The sequence below is a fragment of the Suillus clintonianus genome, assembly GCF_016758775.1.
Source record: "Suillus clintonianus strain FC179 chromosome Unknown DEU56scaffold_1, whole genome shotgun sequence".
NCBI classification, from domain to species: domain Eukaryota; kingdom Fungi; phylum Basidiomycota; class Agaricomycetes; order Boletales; family Suillaceae; genus Suillus; species Suillus clintonianus.
The window spans coordinates 556,544-568,779 of NW_024539225.1; the positions used below are offsets into that span (position 1 = coordinate 556,544).

Sequence of the window (12,236 nt, forward strand, 5' to 3'; positions counted from 1 at the left end):
ATCCCAGGACCCGGACTCACGAGAACTTTCTTTAGCGACAATGGTTCAATGATAACCCACAGCAGGTAACCCTTGACCCGACTTCGATACGAGTCCGACAAAGCAGTCGAACCAATCATTCGATAAGATGTGACTCGAATATCCAAGCTGTGTTAGATGGCGTGGCACGTGGTAACAGCACCGAACATGGTCCTTTTTGTTGGCAGCCAAACCAAACCATCAAAATCATGTTACGAGCTGTCCTCCGTCAGAAAAATCTAACAAATGCTTCACGCTCCACAGTAAACCAAAGGAGTTTTGTTTCTACAGTTTTGCTCTCTCGAACTTGGGAAAATGAGACCGTGGCTACTTTGCGTCATGAAGCGAAAACCCGAGGTCTTTCGACGTGAGTCTTACTTTCGGCTTTTCTCATTCTGTTCTCTTCATTTTATTCGCCTCGGGACCCGAAACTGATTGTCCTATTAGCAAGGGTAACAAATCTTCCATCATAAACCGCATTCAGGAGTACGAAGAATCTAGAACTGTTCCTTTTTCGCAGCCTACACCCGCCGCATCTCGCAATGCGTCTTCATCTGCCACTCCACCGCAAGCTGCATCCCCAGGAATACCACCTGCATCGCAGCCCGCGAGTGCATCAGTGACACCCGACTATTTGTCGGTCAGATTGCCTGACCTCTCTCAAGATGGGCCATGCGCACCCGTTCAAACAGTGAGCATTTCCCTCTTTTCTTGATCGATAGGGCGGTCCGATTTAAGTTACGGGTCTAACGGTTCTACCCCCATCGACCATATCGAGTCGTTGTCACATGCAAACTCTTTGATATGATCTTTGTAACACATCTGATTATCATCCCCTCAGCCCTTCGTCCCCGATTTTTGGGATTCATCCAGTCCGAAACCTGAGCCCATAGAACCTTCTCACCCAAAATTGCACGTCGTTTCGGGGTCTGCGACACATCCTGATGGTGGTCCCACCTACAATCTTGAAAAGCCTCACGAGGAAGCGGTCGTTACGGAGGAAGTGGCCGCTATTAAACCTGGAGTGGATGCCGAACTTGCGGTTGAATCTGGTGTCTTCCGTGACCTGGCTAATGACCTGGGGCTGCCGCGGGCTTTCCGAGTTGGCGAGGCGGTCTCGAATGTGGTTCAGGCTGTCAAGGAGAAAGGGCCGGATGTGCACGCAAAGTCTAGGCCCCTCAATAATGAGCAAACCAGAGGAGTTTGGGTCCTGCTCGGTTTACTTGCAGGGTCATGGATCGTCGGAGGGTGGGTGAATCGCGCGCGTTCTGTGCCTGAAGTGCACAGCACGGAGGAAGACAAGCACTAGGATTTCTTAATGGGTCGACGGTTGTGCGGACATCATCCCTGCATGTGGCACTGTAGACGTCTATCGCAACGTCGTACGTAGAGACTCCTGTCTGGTTGTCAAACCTTGAGCGTCTAGCGTCTTTTTACATTATTCCTAGCGCACGTTTGATTCGCTTCTGTTCACTTTCTCTGATGAACCGTCGAACCATAAGATGTTTGACAGATCTAGTCTCGCCAAGTCCGAGTCAGACCAATGAAAGGGAGACAGTTTTTCCTTCTCGTTCCTTGTTTATTTCAGGCCACACTCGGCCATGCGTTGCCCGCGAGGCAGAGAACGCATCATTGGTCAACTAGATGTTGAAAATACTGGTTAATGTGACTACAGCCACTGGTCGACTATAAACAAGTGGATGCACATGTAACGGACAACCAACTAGTAGCAAGAATGATTAAATGTGCTTGAACGTCCAATAGCCCCAATTGCAAGCTGGTTCGTTTCTGTAAGCATGTGTCTTCCATTGTCTGGAATTCGAGACGCACGTCAGTATTTACTTAGTTCCGGCCGTTAGAGGTCAATGTCACAGTATTTTGGGCCACTCCCCTTTTGTTCTAGTCGGCTGGACTCAAGAATCATTGAGCCTATTCGACTCCGGCCAACCATATCTGCTGTGATGGTGAGACCAAGATGAATTATTATGCGAATAAAAAAATCAAGTGTTCAGAAACGCGCGCGGTACAAAAGCAAAAGTAAGAATAGCCCACCGCGAGGGTCGAACTCGCAGCCTTCAGATTACGTCAGATGGAACCGACAGTCGTAAAAGTCTGACGCTCTATCCGATTGAGCTAGGCGGGCGCCCGGAAAGCGTCCTTCCTTATCAATCAAGAATGCCGCGCCTTGACTTCAAACTCCGCTTGGTTGAAACGCGTCGGTGTATAAAGCGCGACGCGTCTTCGTAGGGGCAATATTTACGCGTTTTCTGTCTTTTCTTCTTCCCTCTTTTACTTTTGCTTTGAGCAAGTATGGGTTTTTAAGGTATTTTCGTTCGTTAATGCTCGAAACCTGCTCACCTTTGATCTAGCCCGTCTCAACCGCCTCCAAAGCGCCTGCTTCTAAAGCTGCTAAAGCACCCGTATCGTCAGCGGGACAACAGAAAGCGGCTAGGAAGGCACCTTCGAAGGAGGATGGGGATTCGACGAAAAAGAAGCGCAAGAAGGCGAGGAAGGAGACGTATAGCAGTTATATTTACAAGGGTGTGTTCGCCCCTTCGCGTTCGCTTGCATTCCGATGCAACAACTGGCTGACGTGTGTTGCAGTGTTGAGGCAGGTCCACCCCGACACTGGTATATCGAACAAGGGAATGGGCGTTTTAAATTCATTCGTGAATGACCTGTTCGAAAGGATCGCCTCGGAAGCGAGCAGTACGTCATTTTTGTTGGATAGATTTCGAATTTGTGACTGATGCCCTCGTTGTAGAGCTCGCCACTTATACGAAGAAATCCACTATCTCCTCGCGCGAGATTCAGACGGCAGTGAGGCTCATTCTTCCCGGAGAGCTTGCGAAGCATGCAATCAGTGAGGGAACGAAGAGTGTTACAAGTGCGTGTTCTTTTCTCTTGTGGATGCAAACAATAACATTTGTTGTTGGGCAGAATTCTCTGCTGCCAGATGAGACGTGCAGTCACGCAAGCCATAGCATTGAGGAGAGCCGGATCCGACCGTGGTGCATTAAGCATGGTAAATGGACAGACGTGGATCTATTAAATATGTAGCATAGCCCATCTTGTAGATATTATACATACCCTCTGAGCAGTAATAGCAACCTATCCATAATATGATGCATGATTGTTTCCAAGAACCTAGAAGCCTGCAGGATTGATGAGTCTTGTAACATAATCCTTGCAGCAGGGGCGGAAGAGTTACGCACCATATTTGTTCCCTGCCTCTTTCCTGTTCCTCCGTGCTTGTGCGATCTTCTCCTCCAGTGCCTCCCGATTGTGGTATGCATCTGTAAGGAGCGTTGTGAGTTGATGTCGCGACCGGGCTGTCGAGCCTAGTTTTGCGCCCTGTAGAAAGTTGAATTGTGAGCACTCGTCTACCACGCAGCATAACACTCAAGAACAGCATACACACCTGTACATTCATCCTTGGTTGTTCTTGCTCCCCGGTCTTGACGCCCGTAAGAGCCTTCCTGTCCTCCCTCTCTTTTATCTCTTTCCGTGCTTTCTCCATCTCTGTCTGCATATTGACCTCCTCTGCTTCTTCTGCTTCCCTCTCCACCTCGCCTTTCTCGAGTGCGCGTACTTGGGCATCGTACTCCTTCTGCCACTTTTTGACGAATGTGGCGTAATATGCCTGGTCGTGAGCGGCCCAGGCACCGGAGGGAAGAAGGTAGTATCCGGGGTAGGGGTCGGTAGGTGTTGGAGGTGGCGGAGTGAATGAAGCCACCTCGGGGGCGGATGAAATTGGTGGTGTAGATGCGCTGGGTGTTGTGGATGTAGATGGCACTGCAGAATTAGGTCTTGGTGAAGTACCTGTATGGGGTAAGGATGAGAAATACAGAGTAGCAGGGAACATACCAAGAGAGAAGAAGTTCACGGCAGGTGCCTTTGGAAGCGCTTGTGGCTTGTAGTCCTCACGGTCCAGTGCGACGTTGGATTTTCCCTTCTTGAGTGAAGGGGGCAGGAAAGACGTGGATGCCTCCTCGCCATCCCCTTCGCCATCCTCCTGTACGCTCGCTGGTGCATGGAACACTAACCCTGGACCATTCCCACCTCCAAGCATACGTTCAGCCTTCTTGGCTTTGATGGGCAGAGGCTGTGTAGGCGCGGGCAGCATGTTGAGAAGGGATGATGCGCCTGCCCCTTTGCTAGATGTGATTCGGGATTTCTTGGCTGGTGGTCGGTCGTCTCCGTCAGAGTCATTGGAAGGAAGTGAGGGAAGCGTGATTTCTATTTTCTTTGTGCGTTTTGTTTTGGTGGTGGTTGGTGGTGGAAGTGACAGACTTGACGAACCAGATGATTTGGGCGGAGGGAGAGCGAGGCCTGAAGGTTTCGATGGTGCAGGTGCTTTCGCTTTTACTTTGGGTAACGATGCAGTGAATGACACTTCGTTGTCGCTGTCGACGTCGCTACCGTAGTCTTCTATGCCTAGCATGCTGTCTTGCTCGTTGTGGAGAGTGATGAACAGGTATTGATACTTGTTTGTATCATTTCCTCCTTCAGACGGTGGATGAACGAGTTCTTGTAATCGTTGAAGACCTCACTTAGGACTGCACAGATGGCGTCGCCTGCACCACGAAAAACGCACAGATATGCCACGCCGCGTGCATCAGTGACGCCGCCTAGACAGCGCCGCATGGTCAGTGCTCGCGCTGTTGGCACACCCTCGAGGCGCACCGAGGACATCGCTGTGGTACAAGACGTCATGGACGTTGACGACGTGCAAATGTATAGTGAACGTGTATTGGGATCAGGGAGGGAAACGCTCTATGCGCGCACAGACGAGATCAGCGTGGCTTTCCATTCTGCACTCCCGTTTGAGGCCAGGCGCGAGCTAAAGGGTGCTGGTGCGTCTATTCTGTTCAATTCAAATTATTCCAAGCGCTGAAAACAACCTCGATGATGCACAGATTTCTACTCTCAACCTTGGACCGGTGCAGTGGATGCCATCACGGGATACGCCCTTGCCGCGTCCTCGAACACCTGCTTCGTCTGGCATCACACCAAGCCGACCACATGTTACATCCTCCCGTGTCCTCCTTCCTCTCAAGATTACGCACACCCACCATCAGCACCATTCCACGCTCTCGTCCCCTCCAGGTCACGCTCCGAACCTGGTCTTGTCCTTCTCTCCCTCCGCGGTGACATCCGTTTCTGGGACAGCATAACCAGTGGTCTCGCAGGCGGCGGCAGCTTCGAAAGCATCAATCTCGAGCTCGGAGAGGGCGAGTATACTTCTGGATTGCTCAGGGTTGATGTAGGTGGCTCCTCACGCTCATATGTCTTTCCTGTTGACGCGCTCTCTCAGGGTCAAATCTACATTGCGTCTACCTCACATGGACGTCTGTTTAGACTCACGCTCACATCTCAAAGTGGCCGGCATACGCTCTCAGCAAGGCTCTTTGCACCGCCACCCACACCTGGGCTTTCTCTCGCGCGTTTCCTCTGGTCCACGCCTGCTCCCCAGCCCACAGCTGGGAGTATATCTGCTCTTGCTCTTGGCTCTGTTAGTGGCGAGCTTGGAAGAAGTGCGACAGCGGATAAGGAACTATGGACACTTAGCGAGACCCGCGTGCAGAGGTGGAGCTTGAATAAGGAGGTGCTATTGGGTGAAGTGGATGTGCGGGAGGCGGTGGGGAAGGTGGAAGATTTGGAGGGCGTTGATTTGGGTGTGGAGAGGTGCGTTTCATCACGTGTAATAATTAATTTGTCGACGATGCCCCATCCACAGCAACGGCACGCTCGTTGTCCTCGTCTCATACGCCGGATCCGAGCAGGAGACAGCCGCAATGGCGCTTGACCAGTACGGTGGGTTTGGCATGGGTGCACCGGTACCGAGAAGGATATATGCGCTCGTCAGACTCAGTGCTAGCACGAAACGGGGGGAGGTGGCGTATGAAGGAAGTGGCGGAGATGGAGGCGTAATTGAGGGCATAGGCGGAGGCATGAAGATACAAAGTGTTACAGGGGTACCATATGCTACGGTGCGCACTCTATCTTGGCTCTACGCGAGATCTATCTGAAACGCGTGCGTTTGTGCTTGTAGACAGCCGCATCGGCACCCTCGCATCCTCGTTTGACACTCCTCGGGGGAGGTGCAGTCGTAGCGATCAGATTCGTGGATGTGATCGTATTTTGTGCTCGGGGTATGTCCTCTTATCATCCTATCATAATTCAGCGAACAATTCTGATACTCTTCCAATAGACTCTCCCTACCAAGATCGCATCACCCTGAAAGACCCCAACACAGATCAGATACTCGGACTCGGTGTGCTCTCATCATCCCAACCCCCAATACACTCTGCAGAACAGGAACAAGGGGAAGGGGCAGGGCCCGAGGACGTGCTCATACTGACAGCAGGCGTGCTTATGCGTGCTCGAGTGGATCTGGGGAGGGTTAAAACATTCGATGAGGCGTAAGTCGCGTTCGTTTCCTATCTCTGCTACTCTCCACCGTTTTTCTGTGTCTGAGATCTGGTTCCACAGGACCGGCCGTGCGATCCTCATCAGAGCACTCCTCACACAAGCCATACTTTACGGAAGCAATCCTGATAACCCCCTCCATTTCTCGTTCCCTCCCGAGGTTGATGCGGACGCGCTCATGGCAGGTGCAGAGGGGTTAAGTAGGGCTGTCCTTGAGAGCGGTGCGTGCAACTCATTCTCCTGGCCAGTCTGGAGACGCTGATTTCTCTTGCTATGGTTTGTGTCGACGATTTTCATCGTTTGTATGACGTCCGTGCTTCAAATAAAAAGACCCAGAGATCATCCGCCCAAATCACGACCTCACCTCTCAACTCACCTCTCGGAAAGATAGGCTCAGCTGGCTCATACGTTTCATCAACGACAATTCAGCGCTTGGGAAGATGGCGCAGCGCAGCCGCCAGCGTCTTGCTACAGATGCGGAAAAGCTTTATGCGTGTCATCAGCTTTGGTTAAAGATGAATGAACATTTAGAGTGCGTTGTCTCATTAATTCTTCCTTCGTTTACCCCTCTGACTACATCGTCATTCGCATCAAACAGCGCTGGGGCATCGCACTCGCTCGTCACCGATGCCATCCACGCATTCACAGCCACCTACCCTCTTTCACACCCATCTGCTTCGCACGATGTCGTCAGAGACTTTTTCAGGTACAGAGTAGCAGAGATTGGGCGGCTTATTCCGTTCATGGTCGAGCGGGTTGAGAGAGCTGGAGAAGGAGCCATGAGAGAGGTTGGAGGGGCTGTTGTTGTGAGTTTTTATCCTCTTTACTCTCACTTGTTTTGTGCGTGCTTGGGATGGTTCTGATATGGTTCTGGGTCCTAGACGATTCTGCAAGCCGCGCTCTCGTATCGAGCGTATAATATTGCCGTGTATGGCGTTGAGCTGCCTATGATCAAGCCGTGGACGAGCCGCCCGAGTGTTATCGATGGTGTATTGAAGCTTGTAGACACAGCAACGAGGTGCGTGGATTTTGAATGTTTATCAAATGTATCATGACCCCTCTTTTTTGCTACAGGTTCGCCCTCGACCCGAGCAAAGTAAACACTAAAAACGCGTCGAGAGAGCTTCTCCCGGAACTCGCGACCATGTTTTTTGCATGCGTGCAAGAGAGGTTGGATTGGCTCGGCAGGCAAGTCATTTAACTCCATATTCAGCCTGAGAGAGAAGAAAGCTAATTGACGGATAGCCCCATAGCAGCAGACGAACCTGGTTCTGAGAGGGACCACATAGATCTCAAAGAACGCTTCGACCAACTCCGCCCCGAGATCCTTGAAACTCTCCGTAGGCTTTCCCCTCCTTCTCACTCTCCTTGCCCTAACCTGACTTCACAGGCCTCACCTCACACCTCCCAAACGCTCTTGCGCTCGCTGCATCCCATGCCGACTTCCGCTCTCTCGCTACCCTATTACACCAAGACACCGTCTACCCCCCCTCTTCCAATCCGCACGCGCACACCATTGAGGAGTATGTCGACCGCTTTGGGGGAATGTTCGCAAGGGAGGTGGTGCGGTGGTGTATGGTGCATGGCGAAGCGAGGGTAGTGTTTGCGATGGAGGAGAGTGGGAAGGGTGAGTGGGGGAAGTATATGGATGAGTACTGGGCGGAAGAGGAGGGGCAGGGAGGCAAGTGTGATGCAGTGGCGTGGCTGAGGGATTTGGGGCAGGGGCGGTGGAGTGTTGCTGGGACGAGGTTATTGAGAGAGGCGAAAGGCGCGGGGGATGTAGGTGTTAAGCAGGTGAGCGTCTTTAGTTGTTTGCATTTGGGCGGGCATTGATCGGTATGCGTCGTAGTTTATGCTTAGTGTGGGCAAACTTGCGCATTTGGCGCAGATGCAGGAGGGTGGGGAGCTTGATGAGGCAGTATTGGATGGTGCGTCTGCTTGGTTTGTTTTTGTACTTGTGTTTGACTAACCGCCGTCTAGCTTTCCATGATAACTTGGATTTCGTATCGGTGCAGGAGAAAATGTTTGAGGGGTTCCGGGAAGCTGCTAGCAGTTTGCGGGGCAAGCAAAAACAGAGCTTGGATGCGCAAGTGGATGCGGTGATAAAGGCGAAAGCGACGAGACTGAGAGCAGAACGGAGGCACGGGTTGATTGGGGTGCGTAGATCATCTATCCTCCTTAGTTTGGACATGGTACTGATGATGGCCGCGTGCAGATCTTGAAGATCTTTGTGAGGCAGGTACTCCAGGGCAAGGCGCTCAGCGTGGAGGATACGGTCGACGTACTCACGCTGCAAGATAACGCGGAGGGCGTGGAGAATTATGCTACTGCGCTGCACTTGCTTGCACACGCCGAGGTAGGTCACGCTTGTCTTGGATTTTTTCTTCACTCCATTGACGACTATCATACAAGGATATTCCAGACGCGAGGCAACAATCATCATTCAGAAGAGTTTGGTGTAGGATATACAACCACGACGAGTACGTTCCATTTCTGCTGTCCCATTTCGCCGCTTTAACGGTCACTGCCAGCTGGGACTCCATCCGCGAAACCGCCAACATAACTGACGCCCAACTAACCTCCCGTTTCCGCGCGACCGCGCTCTATACCACGTTCAACATTATTCTGCCCTCGCCCCAATTATCTCAGCTAACCGGCGTCGACCTCGACCCGAATGAATGCTTGTCGGTGCCTTTGATGCCCGAGATCAAGTCGCGTTTCCCAGGCATACAGGAGGATATGGTGGGCGACCTAGCGAGAGATTATAGAGCCGAGAGCTCAGGAGTCGAAGGATTGAGACTGGGAGACGTGTATCATCGTGTGAGAGAGCTTGTGATGCTGGACCTGGGGTACGCAAGAGAGGGATAGGGTAGTTATCGTACGAGTCCTGCTTTCTCGCTGCAGTTGCAAAATCTATATAGATTATAGAAACCTCCAGCTCGCTAGCCTTTTCTTTGCCCTCTGGAATTCGACTTTGGCAGAAAGCGAGAGATCCTCGAATGTCCGCTTCTTGAGCTCTACGTCATACTCGTCCTGACGCGCTCGTTCTTGGACGACCCACTTCTTGTAAAACTCGGACAATGCGTGCTCGTGTGCTTCAGTGGGTGCATTGGGCGGTATGGCAGCGAGGACTGAGGATTTGGCAGCCTCAAAGCGGGTGTTACTCTGGTAGTGATTTGTTCGAATCGTTGGGTCTGAACCACGATAATGTAGAACTTACCTCTGCCCAATATGCGTGGTTGAACGCGTCGAGCTGTTCTCGATGGAGTTTCCACTGTAGTTCTTGGTCTACGGTATCATCTGAGAATTCTCTGAGGGAGTATGGGTGCTGTTTAGACTCGGAAGGGGAGGAAGAAGTGGTGGTAGTGGTGTATATGATGGGCCGGAGGTTGGAAGTGGGGTCAGGAAGGCCAATGAAGTTGAACGATGGCCTTGAGGTATGGAGAAGCCGTTTGCACGTGGAAAGGTGAGCGAGAGATAACCGGGGTGACATTGCTCGTGGTGGCTTTAGAGAAAGCAGCTCCCATGTTTGGCTACAGTTTCAGTTCTCGTTTGCCGTAAGCATACTCGATGGAAGGTCTGCCTTGGGAATACCAATACTTTGGCCACATAGTTTATGAAGAACCTGGTACAATGCAATATATGACATACGTGTCTTCTAGAGACAGTCACTCGGAGACCAATTGTAATGATCCAACGCAACATCGACAGCTGCATTCAAGATTTGAGAATTGGTATACAACGGTAAAAATACAACTGATAAAAACATAGTGACATCAAAACGTCAAGAACGTAGCTGAAACGTAGGTAGAACAAAAAATGCAACATTAACCCAGACAACTGGAGAAGCGAAAGAACGACCAGCAAAACAGCATCTGCGAACATGGAAAATTAAATTTTTAGATGCATTAGGCATCATGCATCACCAGCCGATGCCCGGCGCTTGATCGCTCGCTTTTCTTGCTCCATTGCAAATGGATCACTGAGACTATATCGCCGCTGGGCAATACTGGAAGCGCGCTCTCGAATACCGGGGAATGACCTCCGCACGGCAGCATCTAGCTGAGGCCAGATCTCGTCTGACGTTTCGCCTTGCAAAGTGACGAGTCGTGCTGACTTGTTGACGGGCGATGCGTAATATGCGAGTAGTGGCGACGTGGAATCGTAAAATTGCTTGAGACGGCGAGAGAATATGTCCTAATCAATCGTCCGTCGGAAATTGCTATGCAGACGTTTAGGCTTTGAAACCACGTACAGGGTTATCATCAGGTCGCCGCGTCAAGGGTTCACCTGTCTCGTCATCGAAGCCATCCACTTTCGGTCGGTTGTATGACATGTTGTACACGCGGCCAGATGGCAGATGAACCCAGCGGTCAGATATCCGACTCAGGATTACATTGTCTGGAACATCCAAGTTGACTACAAGACTTAATGGGGCATTCTGGATCCTGAGGCCGCAGTCAGTACCTGAACAGCAAAAGATTAATATTACGAACTGGAGATGGGTATCAAGCATTTTTCCTTGGCCTAACGTTCGTGGAAAACCGTCCAAAATCCAATGCTGTAAAAACGCAGTATACATTCAGGGTAACCACGTTGAAGGGAAATCATGACAGACTAACCCTATTGTTGAGTGCCTCAAGCTTACTCGTAACAACTTTTAGCATGACATCATCAGGAAGTAAGTTTCCCAGTGCAACAATTTCTTCTGCCTGTCTGCCAACTTCCGTTCTAATTGCATGACAGGCAAGGGTCAGCACCGCAGCACCATGCGCCGCAGTCACATGCGTGACGCGGGGAAGTTAACCTCACCTCTCCGCAATGTGCTGCCGCAAAAGGTCCCCAGTGGAAAGGGAAAGTATGTCATACTTCTTCACGAGGCGGGCTGAGAGGGTTCCCTTGCCAGCACCGGGTTTACCGAACATGATCATGCGCAAGACCTTGCCATCATTTTGCTCTGTTGAGCGCAGGTTATTAAGATAGAAGGGGAGTGCTTTCGAAACTAATGCAGAGTGGGAGATAGAGCGCGTGGCCGTTGGAGTGGGGGCGATTCGTATTGAGGGTGCGCGAGCGAAAAGGAAGGTCATGACGAGGGGAGCGGGGTAGGATAAGGGGGTCTGTGCTCAGCGCTCAAACCCCAGGTATATATTCCGTTGATTGGTATCGAATGATGTTTATTTAATGTCGTCCGATACGGTTTGAGTAATAATTTTTGTTTCGTTGGGGATACGTACGCGAATAAGCGCTTGTTTGACACGAACAAGTATCCGCTCTCTCGCTTCACCAACCCACCCAGACGCAAGTTGAATGGCGGGGTTACTACGTGGTGATGGGGAGAAGGTGGGGAAGGAGTCTAGATTCCCCATTTTCAATGACTTTAAGGAGACTGTGTGCCAGGTGTCACACCTAAGTAAGTAAGTGCAAGTCACGAGTCTAGACTACTCTAGAATAGCACGTTCGTGACACTAGTACTGGTACTTTGTGGACGAGTCCACATCAGCCTTGACAACGCCCCCTTCAACGGACGATGACGCGTCGACGGGCATGTCTCACCACTCGTAGGTCATAGTACTCCGAGTATGAGGTTGACTCTACCTGGCTACGATCATCTGATTCTTGAACTCGCACGCCAACATGCATGTGACCGCTTCGATCATCCATCATGGAGCGAGCGCTTGAGTCCCCAGAGCTCGTACCCGTATCCCGCCCGAGTGCGATGATTGATAACGAGGTCATGTGTGTCAAACTCACAGAATGGTGTTTGGTATACCTAGAATTCAAATCAA

At 51.1% G+C, this 12,236-nt stretch overlaps 6 protein-coding genes and 1 non-coding gene across 7 annotated transcripts; 3 read left to right on the forward strand and 4 right to left on the reverse strand.

Moving 5' to 3' along the window:
• The first annotated feature begins 99 nt into the window (after positions 1–99).
• DEU56DRAFT_7084 (uncharacterized protein) lies at positions 100–1,414 on the forward strand. Its single transcript, XM_041347457.1, has 3 exons — positions 100–385; positions 466–709; positions 860–1,414. Exons 1-3 carry the CDS (start codon positions 228–230, stop codon positions 1,325–1,327), a joined length of 870 nt encoding a protein of 289 aa, XP_041215619.1. The 5' UTR covers positions 100–227; the 3' UTR covers positions 1,328–1,414.
• A 649-nt stretch (positions 1,415–2,063) lies between these two features.
• Positions 2,064–2,161, reverse strand: DEU56DRAFT_t9. Its single transcript has one exon. It is a non-coding gene; the product is annotated as a tRNA-Lys (tRNA).
• A 118-nt stretch (positions 2,162–2,279) lies between these two features.
• Positions 2,280–3,105, forward strand: DEU56DRAFT_763317 (histone-fold-containing protein). The gene is made up of 5 exons (XM_041350801.1): positions 2,280–2,332; positions 2,410–2,559; positions 2,623–2,727; positions 2,783–2,905; positions 2,959–3,105. Exons 1-5 carry the CDS (start codon positions 2,329–2,331, stop codon positions 2,976–2,978), a joined length of 402 nt encoding a protein of 133 aa, XP_041215620.1. The 5' UTR covers positions 2,280–2,328; the 3' UTR covers positions 2,979–3,105.
• On the reverse strand, positions 3,106–4,501 carry DEU56DRAFT_763323 (mitotic checkpoint regulator, MAD2B-interacting-domain-containing protein). The gene is made up of 4 exons (XM_041350802.1): positions 3,886–4,501; positions 3,440–3,840; positions 3,234–3,372; positions 3,106–3,173 (listed from the first exon to the last, which is right to left on the reverse strand). The coding sequence occupies exons 1-4, from the start codon at positions 4,460–4,462 to the stop codon at positions 3,166–3,168; spliced, it is 1,125 nt and encodes a 374-aa protein (XP_041215621.1). The 5' UTR covers positions 4,463–4,501; the 3' UTR covers positions 3,106–3,165.
• A 28-nt stretch (positions 4,502–4,529) lies between these two features.
• On the forward strand, positions 4,530–9,424 carry DEU56DRAFT_7542 (uncharacterized protein). Its single transcript, XM_041349787.1, has 18 exons — positions 4,530–4,874; positions 4,938–5,284; positions 5,336–5,706; positions 5,759–6,011; positions 6,074–6,173; positions 6,233–6,443; positions 6,514–6,671; positions 6,781–6,982; positions 7,049–7,256; positions 7,332–7,468; positions 7,525–7,638; positions 7,696–7,790; positions 7,841–8,244; positions 8,300–8,378; positions 8,431–8,606; positions 8,666–8,806; positions 8,863–8,930; positions 8,982–9,424. The coding sequence occupies exons 1-18, from the start codon at positions 4,586–4,588 to the stop codon at positions 9,316–9,318; spliced, it is 3,690 nt and encodes a 1,229-aa protein (XP_041215622.1). The 5' UTR covers positions 4,530–4,585; the 3' UTR covers positions 9,319–9,424.
• Positions 8,878–10,128, reverse strand: DEU56DRAFT_763338 (uncharacterized protein). Its single transcript, XM_041350803.1, has 3 exons — positions 9,671–10,128; positions 8,982–9,615; positions 8,878–8,930 (listed from the first exon to the last, which is right to left on the reverse strand). Exons 1-2 carry the CDS (start codon positions 9,941–9,943, stop codon positions 9,373–9,375), a joined length of 516 nt encoding a protein of 171 aa, XP_041215623.1. The 5' UTR covers positions 9,944–10,128; the 3' UTR covers positions 8,878–8,930; positions 8,982–9,372.
• Positions 10,129–10,130: 2 nt separating this feature from the next.
• Positions 10,131–11,879, reverse strand: DEU56DRAFT_763344 (adenylate kinase). Its single transcript, XM_041350804.1, has 5 exons — positions 11,263–11,879; positions 11,073–11,181; positions 10,947–11,011; positions 10,706–10,898; positions 10,131–10,647 (listed from the first exon to the last, which is right to left on the reverse strand). The coding sequence occupies exons 1-5, from the start codon at positions 11,535–11,537 to the stop codon at positions 10,366–10,368; spliced, it is 924 nt and encodes a 307-aa protein (XP_041215624.1). The 5' UTR covers positions 11,538–11,879; the 3' UTR covers positions 10,131–10,365.
• Between the last annotated feature and the right edge of the window lie 357 nt (positions 11,880–12,236).